The 25105-nt window shown below is 41.1% G+C and overlaps 1 protein-coding gene across 4 annotated transcripts; it reads right to left on the bottom strand.

The window, feature by feature from the left end:
• Positions 1-1190: 1190 nt before the first annotated feature.
• Positions 1191-16671, bottom strand: VEZF1 (vascular endothelial zinc finger 1). Of its 4 annotated transcripts, none has more exons than XM_037003850.2 (6): positions 16336-16671; positions 10973-11667; positions 10156-10219; positions 8908-9109; positions 7592-7723; positions 1191-4567 (listed from the first exon to the last, which is right to left on the bottom strand). In XM_037003850.2, the coding sequence occupies exons 1-6, from the start codon at positions 16366-16368 to the stop codon at positions 4140-4142; spliced, it is 1554 nt and encodes a 517-aa protein (XP_036859745.1). In that variant the 5' UTR covers positions 16369-16671; the 3' UTR covers positions 1191-4139. The 4 variants fall into 4 exon arrangements, with proteins under 4 accessions (XP_036859745.1, XP_036859746.1, XP_036859747.1 ...); XM_037003851.2 differs by having other exon boundaries at positions 7592-7720; positions 16336-16669; XM_037003852.2 differs by having other exon boundaries at positions 8908-9091; positions 16336-16668.
• Positions 16672-25105: the final 8434 nt, after the last annotated feature.

Genomic DNA, 25105 nt, shown 5'->3' with positions numbered 1-25105 from the left:
ATACCCTTAACCCTCTCTCTGTCTTTCTTGGGAACTAGTTGGGCCTTAGAGTGCCCAAAAGTGGGCAGCCAAGGGAATCTGGAGTCCAAATCGATACACAAAATTCTGTCAGTATTCAGTCCTGAACCATTACACACTGACCTGGCTCCCCTACTTTTAGAAGACAGGTGGAGATTATCCAGTAATCGGCCAGGGTCAGACCAGCTGTGGGGATTTATAGGCCCAAACAGGGACAAATGGCATTCTTTTAGGCTACAAGCCTCTGTAAGGAGGAAATGGAAGGAGTGCCAGGCTGAGGGTCAGATTTAGTTAGGGCAGGGAGGGAGTGATTATCATCCCATGAACACACTGGACTTTTAGTCCAACTATCCTTGAGGATACTACAGTTAAAACCTCCACTCTCCCCTCTGCATCCCGAACCCAGGTCTTTCTGGAGAGGACCAAAGAACAAGGGCTCCTGGACAGCCAGGATTGGAAAGACTAACCGAGAACTCAGAACACGTCCCATTCCCAGACAAAAGCAACACAAAGAACACTTTTCCTCCAGCTGTTTTCACCAAGTCAATTAACAGACTAACACAATTATTAGAGGAAGTTTGGAAAGCTTCAATTCTATATGAAATAGATGTAGGTACTCAAAACTTCAATGAAGTGTCAGATTCATCTTGATTTGCTGTCTGGTGACACTGTCATCTGGGTGCTTGTCACCTCTCTCTGAACAGTCTCCCTGAAAGCAGCAATTGTAACTTAATTGCCTTTCATGCTCCTTAGTGCCTAACAGTGCCTGACACTGTTGGTACTCAGACACCAGATGAATCTAGCTGAACACATTGGGTAGGGGATCCAGCCTAAAACCCTCTTCAGTTAAAGAAACTGGATTCTAGGGCATGAGAAGAAAGTTCTAAACCCATCTTCTCTTTTTGGGCAGGACAGGGGCCTAAGCCTGTGGTCAACTGCCCAAAGGCCTGGCTTCCTGGGCTTCGTTCAAGCTGCCTAAAGGGGTCCTTCTCCAGCAGTCAGTGTTGCATCTTCACCCGCCCTTTCCCACCGTTTCTCAATACTATCCAGCCTGAAATTAGTCCCTCCCTCTAGCCCAATACTGAAATGTGTACAACCGGAAAAGCAGTGCTTCAGAATTTCTGTATCATCAGTGAACTGGTGAAGCTTCTAAGGTAGTAAGCAATCCATCATAACATTTGTGACCGGTTAACTTTAATTTGTCAAAATAAATCTGCAGTATTTTGCATGTTAGTAATACAGTGCTGGTATTGACAGGAAAAATCATCTGCTTACATAGAAACCTTCATTTAGGAGCACACCTTAGGAGGGAAATGGATACACAATAAAAGGCAAATGCAGGCCAAGCAGCGAGCCCTAGAGCATAACAAGCTGGATGTCAGATTTGAGGATTATCTAATACAACTGTTTAGCTGCCAATCTGATAAAGGGGAAGCTCTCAACCAGGTTACAACCAGAAGGGAAAAACAAAACTCTGCTTTTTCCAAGAGCAGTGGCTGTCGTGCCTTCAATACCACTTGTTTGAATCAGTTCATCAGCATCAAAACTCAATTCCAGTTCCAAGATATAGGAGAATTTCACCTCACAACCTACACAGCACCGCTTTCAGTGGCCCGCCGCCACCCCCACCCTGTCAACTCTCTCCCTCCCAAAAGAAGACACGACGTGACTTTATTATTGCAGACAAGCTTCTTAAGTGGATAAAGAATTCATACAAAATAGCATTTTAACTGAAGTCATACAATGAAGTCTCACTCTTGTTTATTATACAATGAATTAATAAAACAATCATTTCTAGTATATATCTTTCTTTTTTTTTTAAGAACTAATACTTTCAGGGTTCTGACAACCACACTCTAACCTGGGAGTAGGGTCCACACCTGCCCCCACTGAGGACCACTCCTTGGGCCACTGTGGAGGAAGCCTGGACTGTCTGAGTCATGGAGGATGGTGACTGCCAGCCCAACCAGAGAGAGAGATAATAGGTCCCAGCAGGCAGAGCCAGAACCTGGTCCAGGGGCTGCATGCCAGAAAATGTGGGCTTCCTCCATATGTGGCCACTACCTTCCCAATCCAGACCTCAGCAGGGCCATGCATAGGCCTTTCCTACACAAGTCCTTCCAGTAGTCCACACATAAAGCTCTACAGATTAAAAACAAACCATCTTTGTACTGTGGATAGGAACAGTTGTAACAGAGTCATAGCTACATATTTTTCTCTACATTTTGTTTATTGAGACAAACTAATTAAAAGGCACAAACATAGGGCATGTTTACATGGACATTATAACAAACATATACATTAAAAGTGTAGGAATGTGTTGCCTTCCTGCTAAACAGAAAGTTCCTAAGCTTTTATATATACAAAAGTTGTACAATTTAATGTCCTAAAGTACAAAAGATCATTTATAAAATTATTTTACACTAAGTACTATTTATTTTATTTTTTACTATGTAGTTCAACCCCCTCGAACTATTTTGTATAATGATACACAGATACCTGTCCCTGATGTAGAAAGTCTGCCTCAGATGCAAGGTATTTTGATGCCTGAACTGACACAGTGGGGTATAAACGGAAGTCATTCAGTTTGATAGTCAGTCCTGCAAACATTCTGCAAGATTAACATAACTAATTTCCATTTCTCTTAACTGCAAGATTAAAGAAGGAAAACACCAAAAATATATTGCAACTTAAAAAAAAAATCACTGCGTATTGGTTTTAGTAACTTTTTAAAAAACACAATGCTTTAAAAACATTAATATGTGGCATGATGGTGTAAAGAGTATCTGTTTCCCTAGCTTTTGGTTTCTACTTTATGTACAGAGATAAAACAACCTACTAAGAAGTAAAAAGCACATGTCTTAACGTGCACAATCATTGCTGGGTTTCTACAGGGAGTGCAGACAGCTGTCTCCCTGAAAACACCAAAAAGCTGATACAAGTGTTTTCTCAAAGAAAAAAAAAGTGATGTCCATATTTACAAAGTTGTACAAATCTGCACAATACTTGATTAAGAAACGGAAGAAATTAAAAAAAGATACACTCTGCTTGTTCTGAAGGGGCATACTACCTAGTTAGTGGTTAGAATAAAAACTGTATACAATTTAATATAAGACATAAACTCTATTGAGCAACTAACACATCTTTGCCTGTTGTAACATCAACAGGCTCTGATTGGGAGAGAGAGGGGCTTATCACATCCCAGTGCCTCCAGCATCTTCCAATTTAAAGCAATATATTTTAACTCTTCCAAAGTACTCCTTGGCTCCTGAATAGGAGTCCTGTTGGCCTCCACTTATTAGTGAGTCTGCCTGTCCACACACTTGACTTCTCCTCTGTCAGTTGAGGCCTTTTCTTACCAAAACACAATTTGTATATTTTGGTTTTATTTTATTTTTTAAATTTTTTTAAAAAGTCAACTATAATGCTATATTCCATCAGGATTAATATGCTGAGCAATATTTACATCTCCAAATATCAGGTCACAATCCCTATTATATGTTGAAGTTAGAATGATAAATTATCATATGCTTTGCATATCAGAGCTGGTATCACCTTTCCCATAGGGAATTCTGCCTGAAATTAACATATTCCCAAAGGTAAAATGCATATTCTCTGAAATGCATTTTATTATGACAATGCATGTATTTACTCAAAAACAATAAACACAGACAATTCTATACTAGCTCTCAATCCATGGATTTAGAACTTCAGGTTAAAATCAGCCATCCACCTTGTATAGGGAGAAGAGTTCTGCTAGTGTTTAGAATAAAATGATTTATTGGGATTAAAAACAGTAATGCTATTTCTTATATTTTTGAAATGGGTTTTGCTTTTTTATGACTGATTTAATTCTGGCATTTCACCTTGCCAACTACTATCCAGTTTAAGCAATGCTGTCAGCTAAAAGGAATTTCTGATTAAACTCAAGTGGTCCAGTGATAAGTTACATACACACCCAATTTGAACAATCCCAGCCAAATTGGAGAAAAATGCTACTACACTATTAACTAATGTAATAAAATCTCCCAATTTCATGGTTTATTTTTTGCTTTAATAAACTAAAAGTAAGTTGCTGGTAAATATTTACTTTAACCCATATTTTGATTTTATAATACTGTTTACCAAGGTGGTGATGTAGGCAAAGCTTGGGGTAAGAAAGGCATGCTCTCTACAGGCCTCATTGCTATATTGAGAGGGGCAGCTAATGTCATAGGTGTGGGCAAGTTCATCGGAGAAGTTATCGTGACAGGGTGTGCTATATTCACTGGAGCAGTGACAGGGGTGGGGAGGTTGACTGGGGTAGTGAGTGTTAAAGGCGAGGTCATAGATAATGGGCTGGTTATAGTTACAGGGTGCCCTATGTTCATTGGGCTGGTTATGTTAACTGCACTTGAAACATTTACTGGACTTCTCATGCTCATTGCAGCTGCCACTGTGACTGGGTTTGACATAGTCCCAGACGACACAGAGGATGTTATATTGAATGGAGTAGTGAGAGTCACAGGTGTCGTAGCGGCCGTGGAGGTTTGGCACAGGTTAGCAGCTTCTAAAATAAGAAGACAAAAGGGCCTTTAGACTCTCAAAACAGTGAACAAAATTCACAATTTCTGAAAAGAAGAAACATTTAATAAACTGTTTTCTACCAAGCGGTCAATAGGCAAAGAGGATCCTTCTATGTACAAGACTGGGGGCCAGGAATACTCTTTTTTGATGTTGAACCTCCCGCGAGGATTAAGGCAACTTGTTTAGACTAGGCACTTTGGTTTTCAAGTTTAGATTTACTTACCTACCTCACAGTGATGCTGGAAGATCAGCTAATTTCTGCAAGGCACTCTGGGGGGCAGAGATATCAAGTAGGGCTGAGCATTCTCACTACCACTTCATGAAGTTCCTCTGAGTTCTAAAGACCTTCCTAGGAACAGCCAACCACCAGCAAGCCAGGTAAAAAGAGACTGTTTACACAGAGCTGGGCTGATGGTTACACAGTAACAGATAATCAGAAAAATTTCATCAGGCACACTGTAACTGGCAGAGAGATGTGAGTCCTGAATGCTATGTACTCTAAAGCCTTCTCAGAGGTGAAGCCATATTCTGTTAAGGTTTAAAAAAAAAATCTATAGGTACCGATACACAAGCTATTTGATATCATCTGTTTATTTCAGTCTTAGAAAAATCATTTTAGTTAAATAATCCTGTTGTTTCTGGTTATGTTTCTTAACTATGGTAGAAATCCATCAGTCGGTTTATGCTCTCCCCAGTCCCATTTCTCCTCTTTCTGATGCTGGCATCATCACCTACTTCATGCCCAGTGTCACTGAACTGCACATATTACACATATCACCAACCATACCAAGGGGTACTAACTAGGCAAGGAGACCCTGATGTGAGCTGGGGGATCCTGGTTCTTGTTATAAAGCAAAGCCTGAGCCCTTCTCAAAGAAAGGATTTCCCTCATAGGGGATACCCCCACCCAACCCCTCTACAAAATTCAGCACCACCTGCTGGTGTGTCAGAAAACATCAGTAAGAAGAGACGGGTAGGGGGCTGTGTGTGACTTGGCTGTCAAAATGGAGAAATGCGTTTGAGACTGAAGATGGAGATTTGCACGCATTTCACATGAGTGTCAAATCACCTTAGGCGGACCCCTGTGCCAATAAGCAGCCCTTCCTGGCCAATATGATGTAACTCTGGCACACCCCATACTGCATATCAGAGATTCCCAAACCCAACAGATAATCAAAATACTTATCTACTAGTGAACTTTTAAAAAAAAATAGCCCCCCAGGAAATTCAATAGTGAGATTTAAATGGAACCTGGGAAATCTGTATTTTGAGAAAGCCCCTGAGATGATAATCTGATTGTCATCCAGATTTGAGAACTTATATTACCTTATTTAAACCCAATGTTTAAAAGGGACATGTGACTAAAGTTTAGGTTTTCAGGTCAGGAGTCTCTTCTCCCCCCAAATGTGATTTACTAACATGAATACAGGAGTTTCTAACATCAGCAGTCATTTCCAGAGATATTCTTGGTACAAATGAGAATACAGTAGCATTTTGTTTCATGGAGGTCAGAAGATGAGCTAAACAACTGGAGTCTTATTGTGCAAGCAAACTGAAATACAAGACCAAATAGAAGAGGGCTGAAAGAAAGAGAAAGAGAAAACCAACTCACTTTTGAGGTGATGGTAGCATCACTAAGGATATGCTCCTGACTTCACCAAAGGAGCTTTCACTCTCCCATGCGCCATCTCCCCACCTCCCCTTCCCATGTTTTCTTTTTAATTTAACAGCGTCCTTTTCTGTAACTTAAACATTTTTATTTTCACTCCTTCTCCAAGTAAAATATCCTTCATAATATCCTTTCAACCTACTATGCAATTATCATAGCATATTACATGTGTGTTTTTCTGTACCCCTGCTCCCCTTAATTCGCTACCCCTTTTCCTACCATAAAACATTTTATCAAAACAAAGACAAATCTTCATTTGGAAGACAGGAACAAGCAGCACCTGAGCAGGGGTGGAAACCCTATATGAACTGCGGCATTCTTTTGCTCCAATGCCAGTTAGAGGTATGAAAAAGGATGCTATTCCTTTTATCTTTATCCAAGGTACAGGATGTTTAGTAAGGGATCTGAGGAAGGGAACAGCCACACTACACAAAAGCAAAGGATGGAAGAAACTACATAGCAAAGGAATTACAGAGAAGCCTACCTGCAGAGGTTTCCATGTGAACTGAAAATAGAGCAGTAAGACATGGCAGAGGTAGGGGAGGAAAGCAGGAATTTAGGAATCTGTCCTGTGGCTGACAGTACACTGACAAAATTATTTATTTGAAATGGCTGTGCACCAGTCCAGAAGTCAAAGCCAAGACTAGCAAGTTAAAATGCTGTGTTGAAAACTGATACTCCAACAGATTCTTTTTAAGATATATATGTATGAGAGAAAAGCAAACCATTCTAAATTTATTAACAGTTACAATAAAGTCCTTAACAATCTAAGTACATGCATGGTAAGCTAATGACAGCCCCAGTGACAGACTGACTGAGATTAAGCGTGAGACCAGGAGAAAAGACATCAGCATTGAGTCTGAAACATGTAGTAAGTAATACAGTACAGAAAGAATACTAAGGAGCAGAAAATAGCACGATTGTGTTTTAAGAAAATGAACTTACGTACACATAAGGATATTTCATCTAATTCTCAAAGTGGGAGTATTTTTAGAAATTAAAAAAGAAGCCCATGATGCATGGAGGTTGACATAAAAATGAAGCATGCACAACAAAGGATACAATTTGGGTCCAAATTTGTAACAAAAGTAAATCAAAGGAGAGAAAATGGTAACAACTACTGAGAATTTTCATTTCCTAGTAAAAATAATATTTACCTGGAAGCTTGGAAGCTTTCTGCCAATAACTTAATGTTACCAGATACTCCCCAGTTTACAGTATTTCCAGTTTCCAAAAAGCTAGATTCCCCAAGTTGTGGCTTCTTTATTTTGATCACTTGGCATAGTAAATGAAAACAGTTCTCTAGCCCTATTTTGAGCACTGGATGCCTCATCTTACCTTTCTTTCTTGCTTTGACAGCTTCTTCCCACAGTCTCAGTGTCTCTACCTGCTTCCCTGGCCAGCTCGTCACGTGCTGTGGCTGTGGCTGTGGCTGCTTCTGGTTGCTGGTCTCCTCACTCATGCAGGCTACTCCAAAGACAAACCAGAAGTGCTGTATTACCCTGAATGCAGGCAGCCATTTTTCAAAATCTGAAATTAGATACTTCGACCCCACAAACTAGTATGACCTTTATCATGGGACTCAGTAGTTTCTATTACAGTGCATCTTCTTATTGCTTATGTCTATATTGGTCAAAATAGACAAATTATTTGAAAAAAATCTAGAAAGCTAAAGAAAGCCGATATAAAAGAGAAGTAATTCTTTGCTGTATTAAAAAGCAAGTGTCTTTTAGACTGGAACGTGGGTAATAATAGCATAGACTAATTAATGCTCATCAAAATACTTAGTGTACTTGGTTACTTGACCACAGCAAAGAACACTAAAAGTAAATGTTTATAGAGTTAACAAAATATGACATGCTAGATAATAAATCCAATGTACTTACAAAGAAGGAAAAATAGATGAGATTAAAACACATTAAGTGTTCTTTCTCATTCACTTTTGGCCACCTATTTTGACAATTTGATGTTTCTGCTGCATAAAATATTTATGTAATATAATACAGAATTAGGGAAACATTTTCTTCTGATGGTTATGGAGATCTTAAAGAAAAAGTCCGGGTAAATTCAAGTATTGAATTCTATCCACAAGTCCATGGAATAGCCCACCTTCCACTCTGAATTTAAAGTAAGCAAAACATTTAAACCTTCTCATTTCTCTACAGATCTGGATTTGAAAAGCAAACTTATTAACACTGTTCTCACCTTTAAGGTTACTAAGGACCACATGTTATTAACAACAAAGAACAATTAAAATTGCCTGGCACAAAATGCAATTTCCTAAGTGTAGCTTCTGCTGCCACAATTCTGACACACTAGAGCTTTTTATTCAAACTCCATAGAAGAAGGGACACATTGAAAAAAAGAGGCAGGGAAATCTTCTCTCTTAACATTGATGTTGTTAGTAACAAGCACAGGATTGGAAGCAAAATTAGGAGAAAGAGCTTATCAGTGCCATTTGTATATAGGTATGTGGAATGTATTTCCAACACTCCCCAATGATGTGTGTTTGCACACATTAGTAATAGGAAACATAAAAGATGAACATTAATATAATCCTGACAGCACAGTAAAAATACCTTCAATACTTTGTAAAAACATCTAGGCTTCATCAATCTGAAATGCAAAGAAAGACAACTTGAAGCACCACCTACTTTTACTGATGCCTTGTTTACATGTATTACAGTTGATGCTTTGGCTCTGCCCATGTGTCTTTAAGTGGCTGGTGATGTACGCTGCACTCAGGAGCTTCCCACAGATGTTACATGATACCTTGCCTTCATGGCGCACCATGTGTGTCCGCAATCTGTCTTTGGTGGCAAAGGCAGCAGTGCACGTCTGCATGAGGGAGGAAAACTTTTTTTAAATATAGACTATCCTGTTCTACTTATTTTAAATTACGCTATATTCTAGGCATTACCCTACCCATGCCAGCAAACAGACTGATAAAATTTTAATTGCATATGTTACCTAGAATCATAATAAAACACTTGGTAAATTTAGACCCTTACATATTGGGGGCAAGAAAAAATATCAATACACAGTAGTAAAAAGATGTGAGCTTTAGAATCAGTTAAACCTGGATTTAAATCCAGCCCCCAATTCACTGAACAGTGTAACATTACACAAGTTAATTAACCTGTCTGAATTTGTTTCTTTGTCTATACAATGAGGATAATAATACCTACCTCACAAAACTATGGTAGATTAAGAGCCTGGCCCAAGGCCTTGCACATAGCACTAGCTTCCTTCCTCTAATTGGGTTTTTCTTAGAATTCAAATCATTTACTTAATAAAATCAGCCCATTAACAAATTTGACTTTTTGAGCACAAAAAGACTTCCAGCTTAACAAACTAGAATTGCTGATGCCTAAAACAGCCATTTGATTTAGCAAGATTCTTAACCTTCTCATCATCACAACTTATGTCAAAATCATTGACACATATAGATTTTCAAACTAGAAAATGCTCTAATTTGGCAATAGCACACAAAAATCCACAAAGTGATAACATTTGAGAGAAAATTCACATTTTCTTCTAATACAGTTAAAACTATCTCAACCATCAACCCAGAAATTAATTTAAAGCACTTCATTCATTTATTCATTTCAAATATGCAATGACCTTTATAAGACAAAATTTTCTTGTAACCATAAATACTGTTGCCCAAGGAGAGGGAAATGTGGCTTAACAAAAACAACACATTTACATTTTTAAACGATCTTGCCTCACAGAAATAGAAGCTGTCATTTGTATTTTATAAAACTAGAATTCAAATGGACCGCATTTACTCAAGTCAGTGGTTTTATGACTATTCAAAAATGGTGAGATTTGATTGGCTCAGACCTTCTGGACAATGTGCATTAAGTGCTACACTAAGGATAAGTCATTTTAACTCTTACTTGGCATTTGAAGGGTCTTTCTGTTGAATGGACATGTTTTACGTGACAGCTTAAGTGGTCAGGCCTGTGAAAGAGAGAGTTTCAACCGAAGTATAATGGAACACACAAGAGAAATGCTACTTACTATGATGTTTACATGCTTGGCAGATTTGGGGGCATTTTAAAGAAAACCAGAATTACCATCCCTCCCTCCCCACAGTGCAAGCCTCCTTACCTCTCTTACCATAAACAAAAGTCTTAGTCCTTTACCTGTTAATTTTCTCTTCTAGTCAACATCAAATTATATTAGCTCTTGACTCTTTACAATTAAAAAATACCCAAATTTTTACTCCTAACACTTGTTAGAGACAGCTACTACTATATTAACTTTAAAAGCCTTTAAAAATGAAAATTAATGAAATGTTAGTAACTATAGAAAAATGGAAAGATAATTCTAAGCTTTATTAAGAGTATCCAAGGTCATCCCAACTTCCAGGAAGTAAGTTTCTTTGATTTGCACAGACAGTGAACCTCATATCTAGTCACCCAAAACTGAATTGGAAACTGGTGGTTTTGCAGTGCTGGAATTACTGATGGGCCAAACTAAGGCTTGAGTCCATCAACACACTTCTTAAATGATAACTTAAATCATTATGTCACCACTTGTCAGCCACACCAAGCCGGAATTAGATCTGGAGGTGTAATACTTCATCACCCATCTCCTCTAGTGACACAGGCTTGCCCTCATCTATTCTCACATAAACCTTCTAGATTACACAGAGACAAAACTGAAGTCCACTGAGACCACAATGAAAAAAGGCGAAGCGAAATGGAGTACCTGGAAAAGCCCTTCCCACAAACACTGCAAGTATAGGGTTTGGTGATGCCTCCCTCATGAGACCTCACATGGTAGGTCATCCGGTCCTTCCTCTTGAAGCGCTGATTACAAATGGGACACTCAAAGGGCTTTTCGTCCGAGTGAGAGAGCTTGTGCCGATTGAGGTGGTACACATCTCGGAAGGCCTTCCCACACATCTCACATGCGTGGTTCTTCTTGACGGGCTTACTGGGCTTCTTGACTGACTGGGTCACAGGCATAGCTGTGGTGCTGGCACTGCTGCTGGGGTTGGTGCCCGAGGAAGATGTAGTGACTGTTGACAAGATGCCTGCAATGGTTGAGACCAACGAAGTTCGGCTGCTGTCCCCAGCGATAGTGGAGATAAGGGGAACCACCGTGGTGGGGGTTTTCTTTGACCGGGACACCAACTTGATCCCTGTGTGGCAGGACTCGTGGCGCCTCAGGTGATAGCTGTCCCTGAAAGCTTTACTGCAGTAAGTGCACACAAATGAAGTTTTGGGTTTTTCTTTTTTAATCCCAATGGCATCCTTTAACGTTTCTGGTGCAGCTTGAGGTTTCTGAGTTATTGGTATTGGAAGCAATGGTTTCTGATCAGGGGGCTCCACAGCAGAGCTCAGAAGGGGCAGCAAGCTGTTCTGTGCTGCCTGCTGTTGGTGATGGGAGGCTTCATGGGCCTAAAACCAAACATTTATACTTCAGAAACAGCTTCTCACAATGACCTTCAAAATTGAACATGCTCCAGACAACAGGGACCAGAAGAAACAAAGAGCCTATAAGTTACCTCTCTGCAGCAGAGATCCAGCAACCTCCTAGTTAATCTCAGAGCTCCCAATACAAACTATTACAATTACTGTGCAGACATAGAACTTTTGCGACTAAGTTGCTAACAGTGATCTTGCTTTCAAACAGCTAAATTCCACGCCACCCTGGTTCATAAGGGACATATCAGTTGATGAAATAAGTTTGCATTAGTCTGTCAGTGGTGAAATCAAGTTTAAATAACTTGTCAAAAAAATTACACTCCAGACTTAAGAATTAAACAGTACTTTACTGTAGTCATGCACAAACCACACACTCACACACATGAACATATATACATATAATCATTTACTTGTCTATTTTACCTAGGAAAAGAAAGGCACTATGACTTTTCCTGTCCATTAGAAAACTTTCTGATTGAGTAAGGAGGCTGTTGCTAAGTGATAACAGGAATCTAGTTCTCTGAATACATATGCTATTTGTTAAGTTTATTTTCAAAGTTTTCACTTTACTAAAAGATCTGGTTGAAATGAAACCTATTAATCAACCTGGAAGGTATCTGTGCATATAGCCCTCAGCAAAACACCTGTCAGTTGTTTCTCAGTTAATTTAATCTTATACTCAAGTCTGCATCCTATAGCAATACTACTTGTTCAAATCCTAAATTCAATGACAGACTAATAAAACAACTGATGAATAATTAAAATTCCTTTCATTTCATCTTCCAGCAGTTATATGTTTCATTAAAGTATTAGATTTTTGCTGTTATAATGGGCTGCATACTGTCTAGAAATTTTCTTTAGCTGCATGGACACCAAAATTTCATCGTGGATCAGGTTCTTTGTATTTATAAGTAGTTACTCTCTTGGTTTTGATTATTTCAAAATTGTCCATACTGATAAACACTTAGAAAAAGATGGAAAAATTCCTAAAATAGTTCTTCCTGACATGTTGTACTTCAATAAAAAAAATTATTTTTGAAACTCAACAGTGAGCTCAAGCCTCTGTACTTGAGTTTTGTAAAAGTATAAATGGATACATGCACTCAGAAGTTGAGAGTTCTAAATATTGTAAGCACACAACATCCTAGGGGCTCATCCCATCATCTTAGACACTCTGGACACTTATCTACCCTTCTCACTCTATAATCACAAGTCCTACAGTTAACTTAAGGACACACACACACACACACACACACACACACACCACCACCCACACCCCCCTCCTCTCCTGATGGATAGAACAGCTACAACATATTGCTCCATGTTTACTTGATAGCAGCACAGCAGATAAGCCTGGAATCAGTCTTCCCTAAATCATTAGTAGGTATGGTATCCAGAGTACCAGTTTCAATATATTAATTTTAACTGAATCCCTCTTTCAGTCCTGGAAGTACTCACAGGAATTGTGTGCTTACTTTTGAGTATCTTTCTGGACTTAGTGATCATAATGAATTACAGTCTACTTTTAATTTAATTTATGGAGCTCCTGTAAATGTCAGTGTCTACCCAGGTGATATTAGTAGAAAATTTACAGAATTTTGGCACTAATCTTACCCTCTTATCCTTAGCCTGGCTAGGATACCCAAGTTTCCATACAGAATACAAATAGCTAATAGCTGAAGATAGCTCAAGATACACAATTTCAAAGGCTAACATCAGATAATAGGGAATGCAAATCTTCGGGACAAACTTCAGACTTATAGTGTTTAGAGGCACTTTTCAATTTTAAACAACCATTAGTTCGAGGGAGTACTAAAAGCACTTACTGCCATTTTATCAATTCAGATGTCTGTGGCAACATAAAGTATTTTTACAGCATTGCTGAAGCTCACTCTCACAGGAGGGTCACACCAGGTCCCTGCTTCTTGGGTGAAATGCTGTAGAATGCCTTGACCACTACAGGAATCACTCTCTGAGGATTCCTAGGATCCCCACACTTCTACATGAAGCCTTCTAAGGGAGGAACTGGCTTTCCCCAACTTGTTCTCTGAAGGAGAGACAGAGTAAAGTAACAACCGTAGCCTGCCTTCAGTTAAGTGATTTTAAAAATATACATAACTTTTGAGTAGAATTTTGACTAGCATCATCAAACCAAAGCTTCAATTTTGCCTCCTTATCGCTTTGAACTGCAAGGCTTTTTTAACCCTGCTTAAGCTTTCCTTTTTCTGGGGTTGGCAAAAAACAAAACAGAAATGTTATTTCATCACCCAGGGTGGTATAATATGGCATCATAAAATCAACAGCGCCAGAGGGTAAAAAATTTTGTACTGAAACAAATTAGCATCAGTGAGTCATATCTTGAATGTCCTGTTAGGAGAATCATCCATCAAACATTTTAGCAGCTTTCACTTTCCACCAGGTTATCTGGAAAGCAAGTTGGTATTTGTTTTAAAATGTAAATTCAATAGGATGCTCTAGGAAACAAACAGGAGAGTTTAACTCTTCATTTCCCCAGTGAAAATTACATAAAAATGGAACTGAGCGTCTATTCATACCTTTCCACAGAAAAGACTGAAATATTCTCTTTACCCATTCAACTGTCCTCAGGTCTAAATTACAAGTTTTCCAACAATTTTCACTGCACACACTGCCAAGCCCAGGATCAAATATTAGCTTTCACACTTCTCCGTCAGGTGGAAAAAAAGATCTTAATAGTTGAAAGAAAATTAAATAATATAAAATCTAATTTAAAAATTGATCAATAAATGCTTGGCATTTGCTTTACCCAGGAAAAGAATAAATAAAGTATTCCAAAAGATTTTCAACTAGTTTTCAAAATATTAGTTATGGGTTTTTCCTTTACATAAAGAACTTGAATTTTTTCCCAATCTCCATTAAGTTTATAAATAGCAAGTTGAATATAGTAAATCTAAGTCATTCCTCAGTGAAAATCACTTCGGTGACCCATTAATCCCATATTTAAAAATGATCATTAGAAAGCTTTTTCTAGAGAGGGCATTTGCCATCTTTACACCAAGCTGGATGCCGTCTAGATAAATATCATTTATTTTCCAATGCATTTTTAAGTTGACTTATCACATTATCAAGTTCATCAAAGCACGACAAAACAATACTAGATCAGAATGAGAAAAGGGGGAATCATGAGGTCCATTAATTTTGAGTATGTTTTTAATAAGCCTGAATATATTTCAACAACTACTTAAAAATCAAATTACATTTGAAAGAATGTACGTCTTAAAACATCAGCTCTATATAATAGGTAATGTTTGAATTATCCAATTCCCTGTATTAACTCCACTGGGATGGGGCCGGTGACTGGGAGGATTTTTTGAAAATTCTGCATCCGTTTCTGGTTAGTTCCAAAAGGTCTCAAGTGCCCAAGCTACGCCGTTTGTGATTTCACGAAGTTATTCAAAGAAAGAAAATAACCCAGAGAGGCGGGAAGAACGAACTTAAAAGTAAGGAGCTAGCTTCCTAACCTTCTCCGGTCCCTAAGTTTCCCGGTGAGCTCATCACTGCTGCCCACTAAGTGCTTCGTTTGCAAATAGAAACGAAGCAGGAAAAAACTAGGTTCCAGCCTATGTGTTCCAAATAGGGGTCCCCCACGTAAAGTGGACGAGCAAGAAGATTGCTAACGTATCAGCTACAGTTACTTTCAAGTTTCTTGCAAAAAGTAAAGACCAACACCCCAACGAATGACTGATCTGGGGAAGCTTTGTAAGCGGACTTTGTTTGCTCTTTCCACTTTCCATCTCCCCCACGTTGGCTAGAGGAAACGTTCGAGGTGGGATAAGAGAGAAAAGCGCTCCGAGAGAAGGTCTGGCGTCCTGGAGTCCCGGCCCCCACCGCTCCCCCCGCCCCGGCCCGGCTGGGGGATTCCCTGGGCTGAATGGGACGGCGGGAGAGCTGGACAGAGGGAGAGTGTCAGCTGCCAAGGCTCGGCAGAGGCTCGGGAAAGGGAAAAATGTAAATCCAGTGAAAAGATCTGGGGAGGGGATACACATTCTCAATACCCCCCCCCACAAATAGGTCAGCACGTGGGGTGGGGGCAGCGGGAAGGGGGAGTGGCGGAGAATCCAAGAATACCCGCTATTCGCGGCGGGGGGGGCGGGACAGAAAGTCAACACACACGAAAAGAGAAGAAGGAGATGGAAAGGAGGCGAGCGAGTAAAAGATGGAGTGGGGGGGGGCTCAGAGTAGCACCTGGGGACCCCCTCACACCACGGTGCGGGCCCGGGCCCGGCGCGCCGTGAGCGAGCGGCCCGCGCTATCCAGCGGCCCGGCGCCCTCCTTTCTCTGGGCCGCGGGTGGTGACAGCGACCGGCCTCCTCCCTTCCCCTGCAGGGCGGGAGGGAAGGGTGTGTGCGTGTGCGTGAATGTGCTGGGGGGGGCCCGGGGTTCACCCCGAGGCCTACGGTCTCCCCCGCACCCCGTGAGGCCGCCTTCTTTCACCTCAGCAACCCCGCTCCGCCGGGGCGGGCGGGCGGAAAAACAAAGGGGGATTAAGGCCGGGCCGGAGAGCGGAGCCGGGAGGGAGGGGAGGAGGAGCGCCCGCCCGCCGCCAGCCCGGGGCCCGGCCCCCCTGTCCCCCCCGTGCCCCCCCGGGGGGGCCCCCAGTACCTGAAACAGGAACGCGGTCCAGTTGGCCTCCATGGCTGCGGCGGCCGACCCCCCTCCTCCCCACTCCCCCCGCTCGGGGAGCCTCCTCAGCCGGAGGAGGCGACAACAAAGCGGCGGCGGCGGCGGCGGCGGCAGCGGCAGCGGCGGCTCCTCAACATGGCAGCGCCGAGCGCGGCCACTTCCGGTAACCTCCGGGACGCACCACCGCCGCGGCGAGCGCGGGCGGGGGGGGAGCCCCGACACGGCCGCCGCCGCCCCCAGCTGCCCGGACCCCTTCTGGGCGTCGCCGCGGCCGGCTCGTCGCCTCGGAGTTCAGCCAGTGCCCGCCGGCGGTGGGGTCAGCGCCCCCGCGGGGGGGCTGGGGTGGGGCCGGGGGCGGGGATGGGGCGCGGCGTCCCCCCCCGCGGGGGTGTGTGGTGCTGCGGTCCGTGGCTCAGGCAGCTGGAGCAGGGGGAGCTCAGGAGAGAAGATGGAGGACGCCAGGGTCTGGCGCTGGCTGGCTGGGCCGTCTCCCGTGACTCAAACACGGTGCCCAGCAGCGTTGCGTCCCCATCGGACTCTCAACGGGAGGCACAGGCCACGACGGTCACTTGGCTCTTCAGTCCCTTATGCATAGCACAGCCCCCACCTCCAAATTGAGGGAAGCGCCTTTGACTGTTTCTCCCCGCCGGTATTTTACCCGCAGCTGGGTTAAATCCTCTGCCCTCTTGCTATGATATGGGTCTGAGTGGCCTTACAGCTCAAGAAGGGAATCCCACTACGGTGCAGCCTCAGATCCTCACTGCCGAGGGAAACACTTCCCACGCATAGAGATGTCATTACTGGGTTATTCTTGGGTGAAGGGCTGAGCTTCCCCATCCTCCCCTGAACTCCAGATATGATGTGAAATTCTACTCGAACACCCCCTCTCTCGCCAAAAAAAAAAAACCCCAAGAGTATAGACAAGTTATTTTAGTTCTTTAGTACAGTCTGCTTTCTCACACCCCAAAACAAAAATCCAGCTTGTGGTTGGACAGCGTCAGATGTCACTGAGGTGACCCCAGCCTCTGCAGTTCTAAGTCTTCCGTGTAGGCGTCACTGCTACTGCAACTCTGTATGATGATGTCTGAATGTTTTCTATCCGTTCCTCACATAGAGGTAGCTCCTGGAAATATCAGAGACAAGCTATTATTTACTAAACAAGTGTCTCTAGTCCAAGAAGTCTCCTGTGGTGGGAAATGGCTGGGGGGGTGGGGGTGGGGGCAGGAGGAGGCTCTATCAGTCATGTTTTTATAAACTGGTTTTAAAAAAATTCCTCAGATGGTCACATATTTCAAGATTTCAACATCTTTCATAAACAACTATCACCTCATCCACTCCATTTATTCCTCTGGAGGCAGATTCTAATCAAGGACACCATCTTCCAACTTCTCCCACACACAAGAAATAATACGGCTGTAGAATTCTGTTGGTAAAAGAAACTGAAGAGGTATAGTAATTTGACAGTCTGGGTTTCCTCCCCATCCACTACACACGTATACCCCCACCCACTCTCTCCTTCTCTTGGTCATCACAATGAAGGGGCTGGAAAACGTTGGTCTGGTTCCTTTTAGTAAGTAGATTCCCTATTGGATACCGCCTGGAGGCCTTGTAGATAACTGAGAAGTTCTGCAGTTTGGATCAGTAGCAGAGACAAGTTAAAACATCAGGGAACCAGTCCCCCTAAGACAGGAAGGGGCAGAAAATGAACAGTTTCTAATACATTCCTCAGCTAAACTGCTGCAGTAGCCCCCATGTCTCCTATAAATGTCCATTAGTCTCTTTTGGAAAGAAAAATAAAATGGTTCAGAAGCGAAAGTTTATATATACATGCAAGATGCAGGAACTAAGATGTAAACCAGAGAAATTAAGTAGGTAAATTAAAATATTTTTCTTTCCTTAGAAATTCCATATTCCTTCATTTTCATTCAGTGAATTCAAGTCTCTGCTCCTTGCACACCAACTTCAAGGTCTCTGTAATTCATCTCCTCAGTTTTCTTCCTCCCCTGTATAGCCTCTTCTACTTTGTTACCTTTCAAACTATGAAAATGAAACCTCAGGATTGTGAAAATTCGTACTTAATGAAGATCATTATTCTGATGACAATATTACTGGTCTCTCTTAAACTTATCTCAGGATCTAGAAGCCCTTCTCTAGCAATCTTTCTCACAGCACCTTTGGAGTTGGGTTTTCCCACTAACATGAAGTAGAGGCCAAGTGAATATGGTTCAGTTCTCATTACTCAAATACGTGAGATTCAGAAGTATTATTTTTCTTGAAGAAAATGGCCAGTTTTATCTCTGCCCATGAGATGAAACCAGAATTTCCAATTGCTCTGCAAATCTTCCCTTAAAAAGAATGTAACAAGTCTTTTGAATTCATATGAAATTTTAAGCCTTAAGAATATTTTCCAGAGGAAGTTTGTAATAATTACTCAAAAATAATCAGCTTCAACAATTTTGAGGAATATAATGAAACCACTAATAGTAAAGACTCTTCCTAAAAGGGGCATTTCTACTCTTAGGATAGACAATATCCTTAATCACCAACAAAATGAGCCCCTCCCTCAAGCCAGCTTCCACAGACCAACCTGTGGTGCAGTCAGAAGACTAGGGATGTCTAAAGACAGTAACTCATCCTGATTATGTAAACGACTTTCAGTGAGTGAATCAGTGGCATTACTATCCAATATGATGAACTACTGAAATGTTTGGAGACTAAACAAAACAGTGTGCCTACGTCCTCTCAAATAAAACTCAGATCCCTTCCCTACCCTGTTTAGGTTCCTCTTTCCCAACTCCCTCCTCTGCCCCAGCTTGTATAACCTGTTGCTTCACCTTTCAGGACTCAGTTTCTTCATCTGGAAAATTAGGACAAAAATACCTATCTCACAGGGGTGTCTAGTGGATCAAATGAAAAAATACATAAAACACTTTAACATTTCCTGTAATATAAGATGCTAAGTAAATATTTTTATTGATGCTATGGAATGGTTCTAGATTTATACTGAGGCTGAGAACTCTGCATAACAGCTCTGAGCCCATTAATTATTCCTTTCACTTTCTGGCAAAGTGACTGATGCCCCATACCGTTCTCTTTCAAAGAGCCCTAAAGTAAGAGGCTAAAGGCTAATCACATATAACAAAGAAAAATGCTTAAGATTAGCTTTCTAAAGACAACTTTTTGCAAAGTGTTTAGGAACTCTCAATTATTTCCTTCCTATTTTTGGTGAGAATTTTAAAATCCTGTGAGTACATTAAGGATTAGGATTAGGTTTAAAATCCTAGGAATAGACATCTCTTGCTACAGTCAATTACCTGTCCCCGAGTAAGTCTGCTCAATAAGCCAAAACCAACTAAATGCGAAATTTGCAGTAGAGAACATCTAGTTAGAAGCAGCTTTGAACTGGCAAGTTAATGGACTTTTCATACCAAAAAACTAGAACTGAAAATTAATGAATTATTAGTAAAATCCAAGACTGCAAGATATAAAACTAACAAAAACATTGGCTAGAGAAATGTCACCCCTTATTCCTGGCCTCAGTGCAATGGAGGAGAAAAGGAAGCACACTCTTATCAGACCAAAAGGAATACCCACGCCCCACCACCCAAAATAAAAACAACCAAGGCTCTCTGGGAGGAAAGCAGAAGTAATACCTCCTGTCCCCCCACCCCAGCTCCATAACCACACTAGGGGTTTAAGCCAATTGCCTGTGGCCCATGTGGTCTGAAGCTGGGTTTGTGTTTGAGTTCTACCTCCTGAAGTGTCATTACTAGTTATTTCTGTTTTAACTGGGAAGGTAAAGAAGGGTAAACAATGCAGAATTTTTTTTTCTGAATTACTATTTAAGTTCCTTGACAGCTAAAACACTGTCATAGAGAACAAAGGGACAGGGAACAAATCTACCCTTTCCCAGTAGACATTTAATTCAACTGGTAGCTGAGGGTTCCTAAACACACTACTGTTTCCGAGAAGGGTCGCACATACTCAAGATGCCAAAAACAAGTCCAAGGCCACAGAAACACACGTATCATCTTAACTCTTCCTGAAAAAGGCTGTCAGAAATCAATGCTAAACCTATCAGTTCCACCCACAAAGCACTTGAATAGAAATACTAACTTTCATTTTACAACTACTGAATGGCTGACAGAGGACAAATAGCAATCAAAACAGCATCGAACACAAGAAGGAAAGGAACTAAGGTCAAAAATACTCCAAGTAAGAAATTTAATACAACTGGAAACATACTCTTTGGCATCAACATTTCTCCTTTGGACACCTGTTCCTCCCTGCCCTCAGATGCCCCAAGCCCAGGGTTATGACTGAGCTTGAAAAAAAAAAGTTGATACTTAACAGGTCACACAAACTTTCTTCGGCCTAGTCAAACCACAAAGTTTTACTCAATTAAAACGCCATGCTAAGTAAAAAACAAATCAAATCCTTACATAATCAGTTATTCTGGTACAGAGACAAAGCTATTTTCCATGGCTGCCGTCTCCACTGCAAACACACCCCATCCATTAAAAGAGGGATGTAATGACACTAAAGAGCAGTGTGCTACCCATCTGCATTACCTGGAAAACATTACTCATTTGCAAAAAACACTTACTACTTGCTAGTAACTGCCTAAATGTTCTCGTGAAGACTAGGAGATAGCAAAAACATATATACCAAGAGAATATTCCACCCAAACTCCAATAGAAACATCTCTTCAATTTCTTTTTCACACCAAATTTGAGGATAGTCCAGAGTTCAGGAAGGATTCTTTTTCTTGGGAGTCCCAATGAGTTAGCATATGAATACATGCAGCTTTTATGGCTCCCTCTTTCTGAGCCAGTACTCCCTTCCCCTTTACATTGGTCTAGTTAAAAAAGCCCCATTGGGTTAATCTGATCTTCAACTGAGGATGCTTCCACTCCTGGTAGTGAAGAATGGGGAATAATGAAACAAACAGGTGTTCAGGAACCTATGCTGTATGTTCCCTGGGTGAGTGAAGGAAGCAGTGGTTACCTGAGACACAGATGTGACAGTACAAGACTATCTACACTAAGCTTTATGAAGTCTGCTCCATCCTAGATAGCAAAGCCAAGAGGTGGCAACACCAAGCCAGGATGGTGTTAAAATCTGGCTTGTGCTCCAAGGAGAGGAAATTGGCTCCTTTACGGATGTTTCTTAACACTGAAAAGTCTCCCAACTACAAACTACCTACAGTTCTACAGTCAGTCATGGGGTCCAAGCATAAAAGCAGGTTCAGGGACCTGGCAAGCTGGTTGTTAAAACTCTACACAGGGACAACTGCTATCCTCAGCATTTACTTCTTAAACTGTGAATAATACAACATCAAGTTTACCTGCTATCCATAACTACTACTTAAAGCATTTCACCCTTGGTTACCTGGGTAGTGGTAACAAGTTCTTTGCTAGACCTGAACAAAAAGGACCAGAATTTCTAGAGGGCAGGATAGATTTCTGACTTGAACAATTTACTATGATACACAGGGAAGATGGGTCAGATTCAGAGAATCTAGATTACCCCTCTGAAGTAATTTTGTCTCTTTAACAAAGAACATAGGTTCTACTCAACTAGTTGGCAGAAGTTAATTAGTCCTCTACTCCCAAGGCCTGACTCTGTCCTGTTGTTTTACTGACCTTACAAAGTGCCCCCACTCCTCAGCTCCCAGCTGTTTCCTCTTATTTTTCCAGCTTCCTCCCCCCACCCCCCAACTCCCACCTCTTTCACTTTCTCTCCACTTTCATTGAGCAGAGAATGCTCAGAGAGCAGATGGCAAGTAGTCAATTCAAGCGAGTGAAAACACTTCCTGAGCATCAGGTATGAGGCAATCCCCAAAACAGGCATTATAGGGTTTAAGATACACATTATTTCTGCCTTTTAGTAGTTTGCACTTTAGATAGGAAAACTGTAAATACATATTCCTCATATATGGAAGAATATCTTCAGACAAATGTATTAAAACTAGATTTATAATATGAGAAGAAAAGAAATCTTTCAGTGATGCCTCTCAGGGACAAGGATTTTTTTGCATCAGAACTTTTATTCCTACACTAATTCATCCAGTCTCCTATATAGTATCCTTAGCAAAACTCGTGAAGCTTGAGGAAACACTCATGTATGTTCTACAAAAGTTTATTTAGCTGAGGCAGTTATACACTGATCTTAAGTAAAGCATATTTAAAGGGCTAAATTGGTACTATAATCTGTGCTTAGCCCTCTTACCAGAGAAGAGTTGAAAAAATTGAAAGGGCACTACTAGAGGAAGGTTTGGGATTATTCCACAGTGATTGCCTTAAAACCACAGGAATTTGGGGGTAGAAATTCACTGAGAAAACAGGCAGGAGAGGAAAAGGGCCCAAGTCCAACATCTCCAGTCAGTAGTGTTAACTCTCCTTTGGTCCTGGAAGCTCCAAGAGCCCTGGTAAACTCCTAGAGATTACACGGTGATATCTAGAGAATCAGCTCAGATACAACCCCAAATTCTGGCTATGCTAATACCAACCTCGAATTACATATTCAAGACTTGGAAGGCTAGCCAAGACACCCCAAGGACTAACTTCCCAGTTCACAGTGGACATTTGAGGACAAAGTCCTCCCTAACGTGAACTCTCCTTAGAAAAATGGCTCATGTGTGTAAGTACCCCATTAACTATTATGGAGGCTTTTGCTACTTCAGTAAACAAATATTGAGCACCTATTAAATGCTAGGAACTGTACTAGTCACCAGGGATACTTTTAAGGATCTCCAGTAGAGAAATCAAAGCATGGAAATAATTATAGGCCAGTTAGACACTTGTACAAAAAGCACTGAGAAGGAAACAAATTTTTAAAGGGGGTATTTACTCTCTTTAATACCAAGTATGAGACTTCACCTCATTAGCTCTCACATTAAATGACAGCATTGACAACAAAGACTGTCATCTAGGACTGCTAAATATCAAAACTGATGCCCAAGAGGCTGTATACTCAGGGCTAATTGGAATGCAGACTACTTATTGCAAACAGGAAAGTGGTAAATCACCATACATTGGCTTTTAAAACTCATCTATCTAGAGTGGTAAAGAAATTTCAATCTGGTTTTGTGTTGTCTATTTTCTAATACAAATTTATGTAACAGCATACTGAGCTACCAAAGCAGATGTTTGTAGACATTTACCCATTCATAGGGTCTTTTCTACTCTACTGTCCTTTGTGGGGCTACTGCATGAACTGCTGTCCTTCTGTGGAGCCAGCCTGACTAGTAGGGGGCAAGAGCTTCTGTGTACTGTATATTGGAAAGCCAGGAAATCTAAGCACCCCATTTTCTTGCTGCTGGGCTCTGTCCATGGCCACTGTGACTAGATTAACTCTAGCTTTGAAACAGTCCTCAGCTATGAACATGGACCAAAAACAGCACCATGGGACACCCTGGTGGCATCAAGTGGTCATTACAGGCTACATTCACTTGAATCAGATTTATCCTCCCCTGCTAAGAACCTCCCCACTGGAAAAGGCAGGATGGCTTAAAAAAGCAATGTGGTAGTAAAACTAACAGAAATTTGTCCCAAAAGATACGGCTTTAAGTTCTGAGACTATTTCCTCATACTGCAAAATGAAGCTAATACCACTTGTGGATTGAGTTAAATGACTTCATAAAGTACTACTTTCATTAAGAACAAGGTATCTGTCCTATGTCCCTGCATTTTTCCTGTTGAAATTTGCCATTAAAAAAATGTAGCAAGGGCATGAAACCTTTAAGTGCTTTGGGAATAAGTCTGACTGGAGGACCACACCACCTACCAGATGTAAGCTATGCAGTATACCTAAGATTTCATGAACATATTTATTCACAAACATTAAGATGTGTGTACTAGCATACCGGGCACCTTGGAAGAAGTGTCAAGAAGTTATTAATAGTCCTTCCTCTCAGAGTTGACCATGTAGCTGGGGGAAATACAACACATACACAAAGAACTAGACAACAGCTTAAAGGCAACATCCAAGGCCTGCATTATATGGCACACATGCTGAAGAAAAGCAAGGGCTAAAGTGTAACTAGTCAAAGAATGCTGAAGTCTTCAGCTGATCATGAAGGGGTGCAACATTTTTAACAACGAAAAGAATGGGGATGCTTGCAGAATTTGAGTGTGTGCACGTTTTAAATGACTGTTCAATCTTCTGGTTTTGAATTGCTTACGCTAGTTGACCGCCTATCACAGTAAAGACCAAGGTCAGTGTCTTGAAATAGCACTGACTCCCAGGCCAAGGAAATACCATCCAGTTGCTTCACTCTGTCTCTCCTTATATATGAATCCCATTATGGGTTAACTACTTAAAAAGTGTCAAAATGATTCAATCACAGTGAGAAATCCTCAGGAATTTTGAGACAAGACCACTGAATTCAGAGATAATTTAAGGCTTCTTCTGTAAGAATCAAACCTAAGAATGATGGAAAAAGGAGATCCAGGAAGAAGCATCAAGAGGAGCTACTCTGGACAGTGACTGCAATGGGGTATGTGGTGGGGATTTGATAATGGGGTAGTCTAGTAACCATAATGTTGCTCATGTAATTGTACAATACCAAAAAATAAAAAAGGAACTACTTTTATGAGATAATGGTGTATCATTTCTTGATGATCTACAAAGTGTGCAGCTTTCAACAAAACAACTTTCTTTTCAACTTTGCAAGACAGACTTCTGGGGCAACATTTACCTTTCCACTTATACTTGGCTTAGCCCAGCACTTTAATTTGCATTACCT

Source organism: Manis javanica, chromosome 4 (assembly GCF_040802235.1).
Source record: "Manis javanica isolate MJ-LG chromosome 4, MJ_LKY, whole genome shotgun sequence".
Taxonomy (NCBI): Eukaryota; Metazoa; Chordata; class Mammalia; order Pholidota; family Manidae; genus Manis; species Manis javanica.
This window is presented reverse-complemented; position numbering and strand designations above follow the sequence as displayed.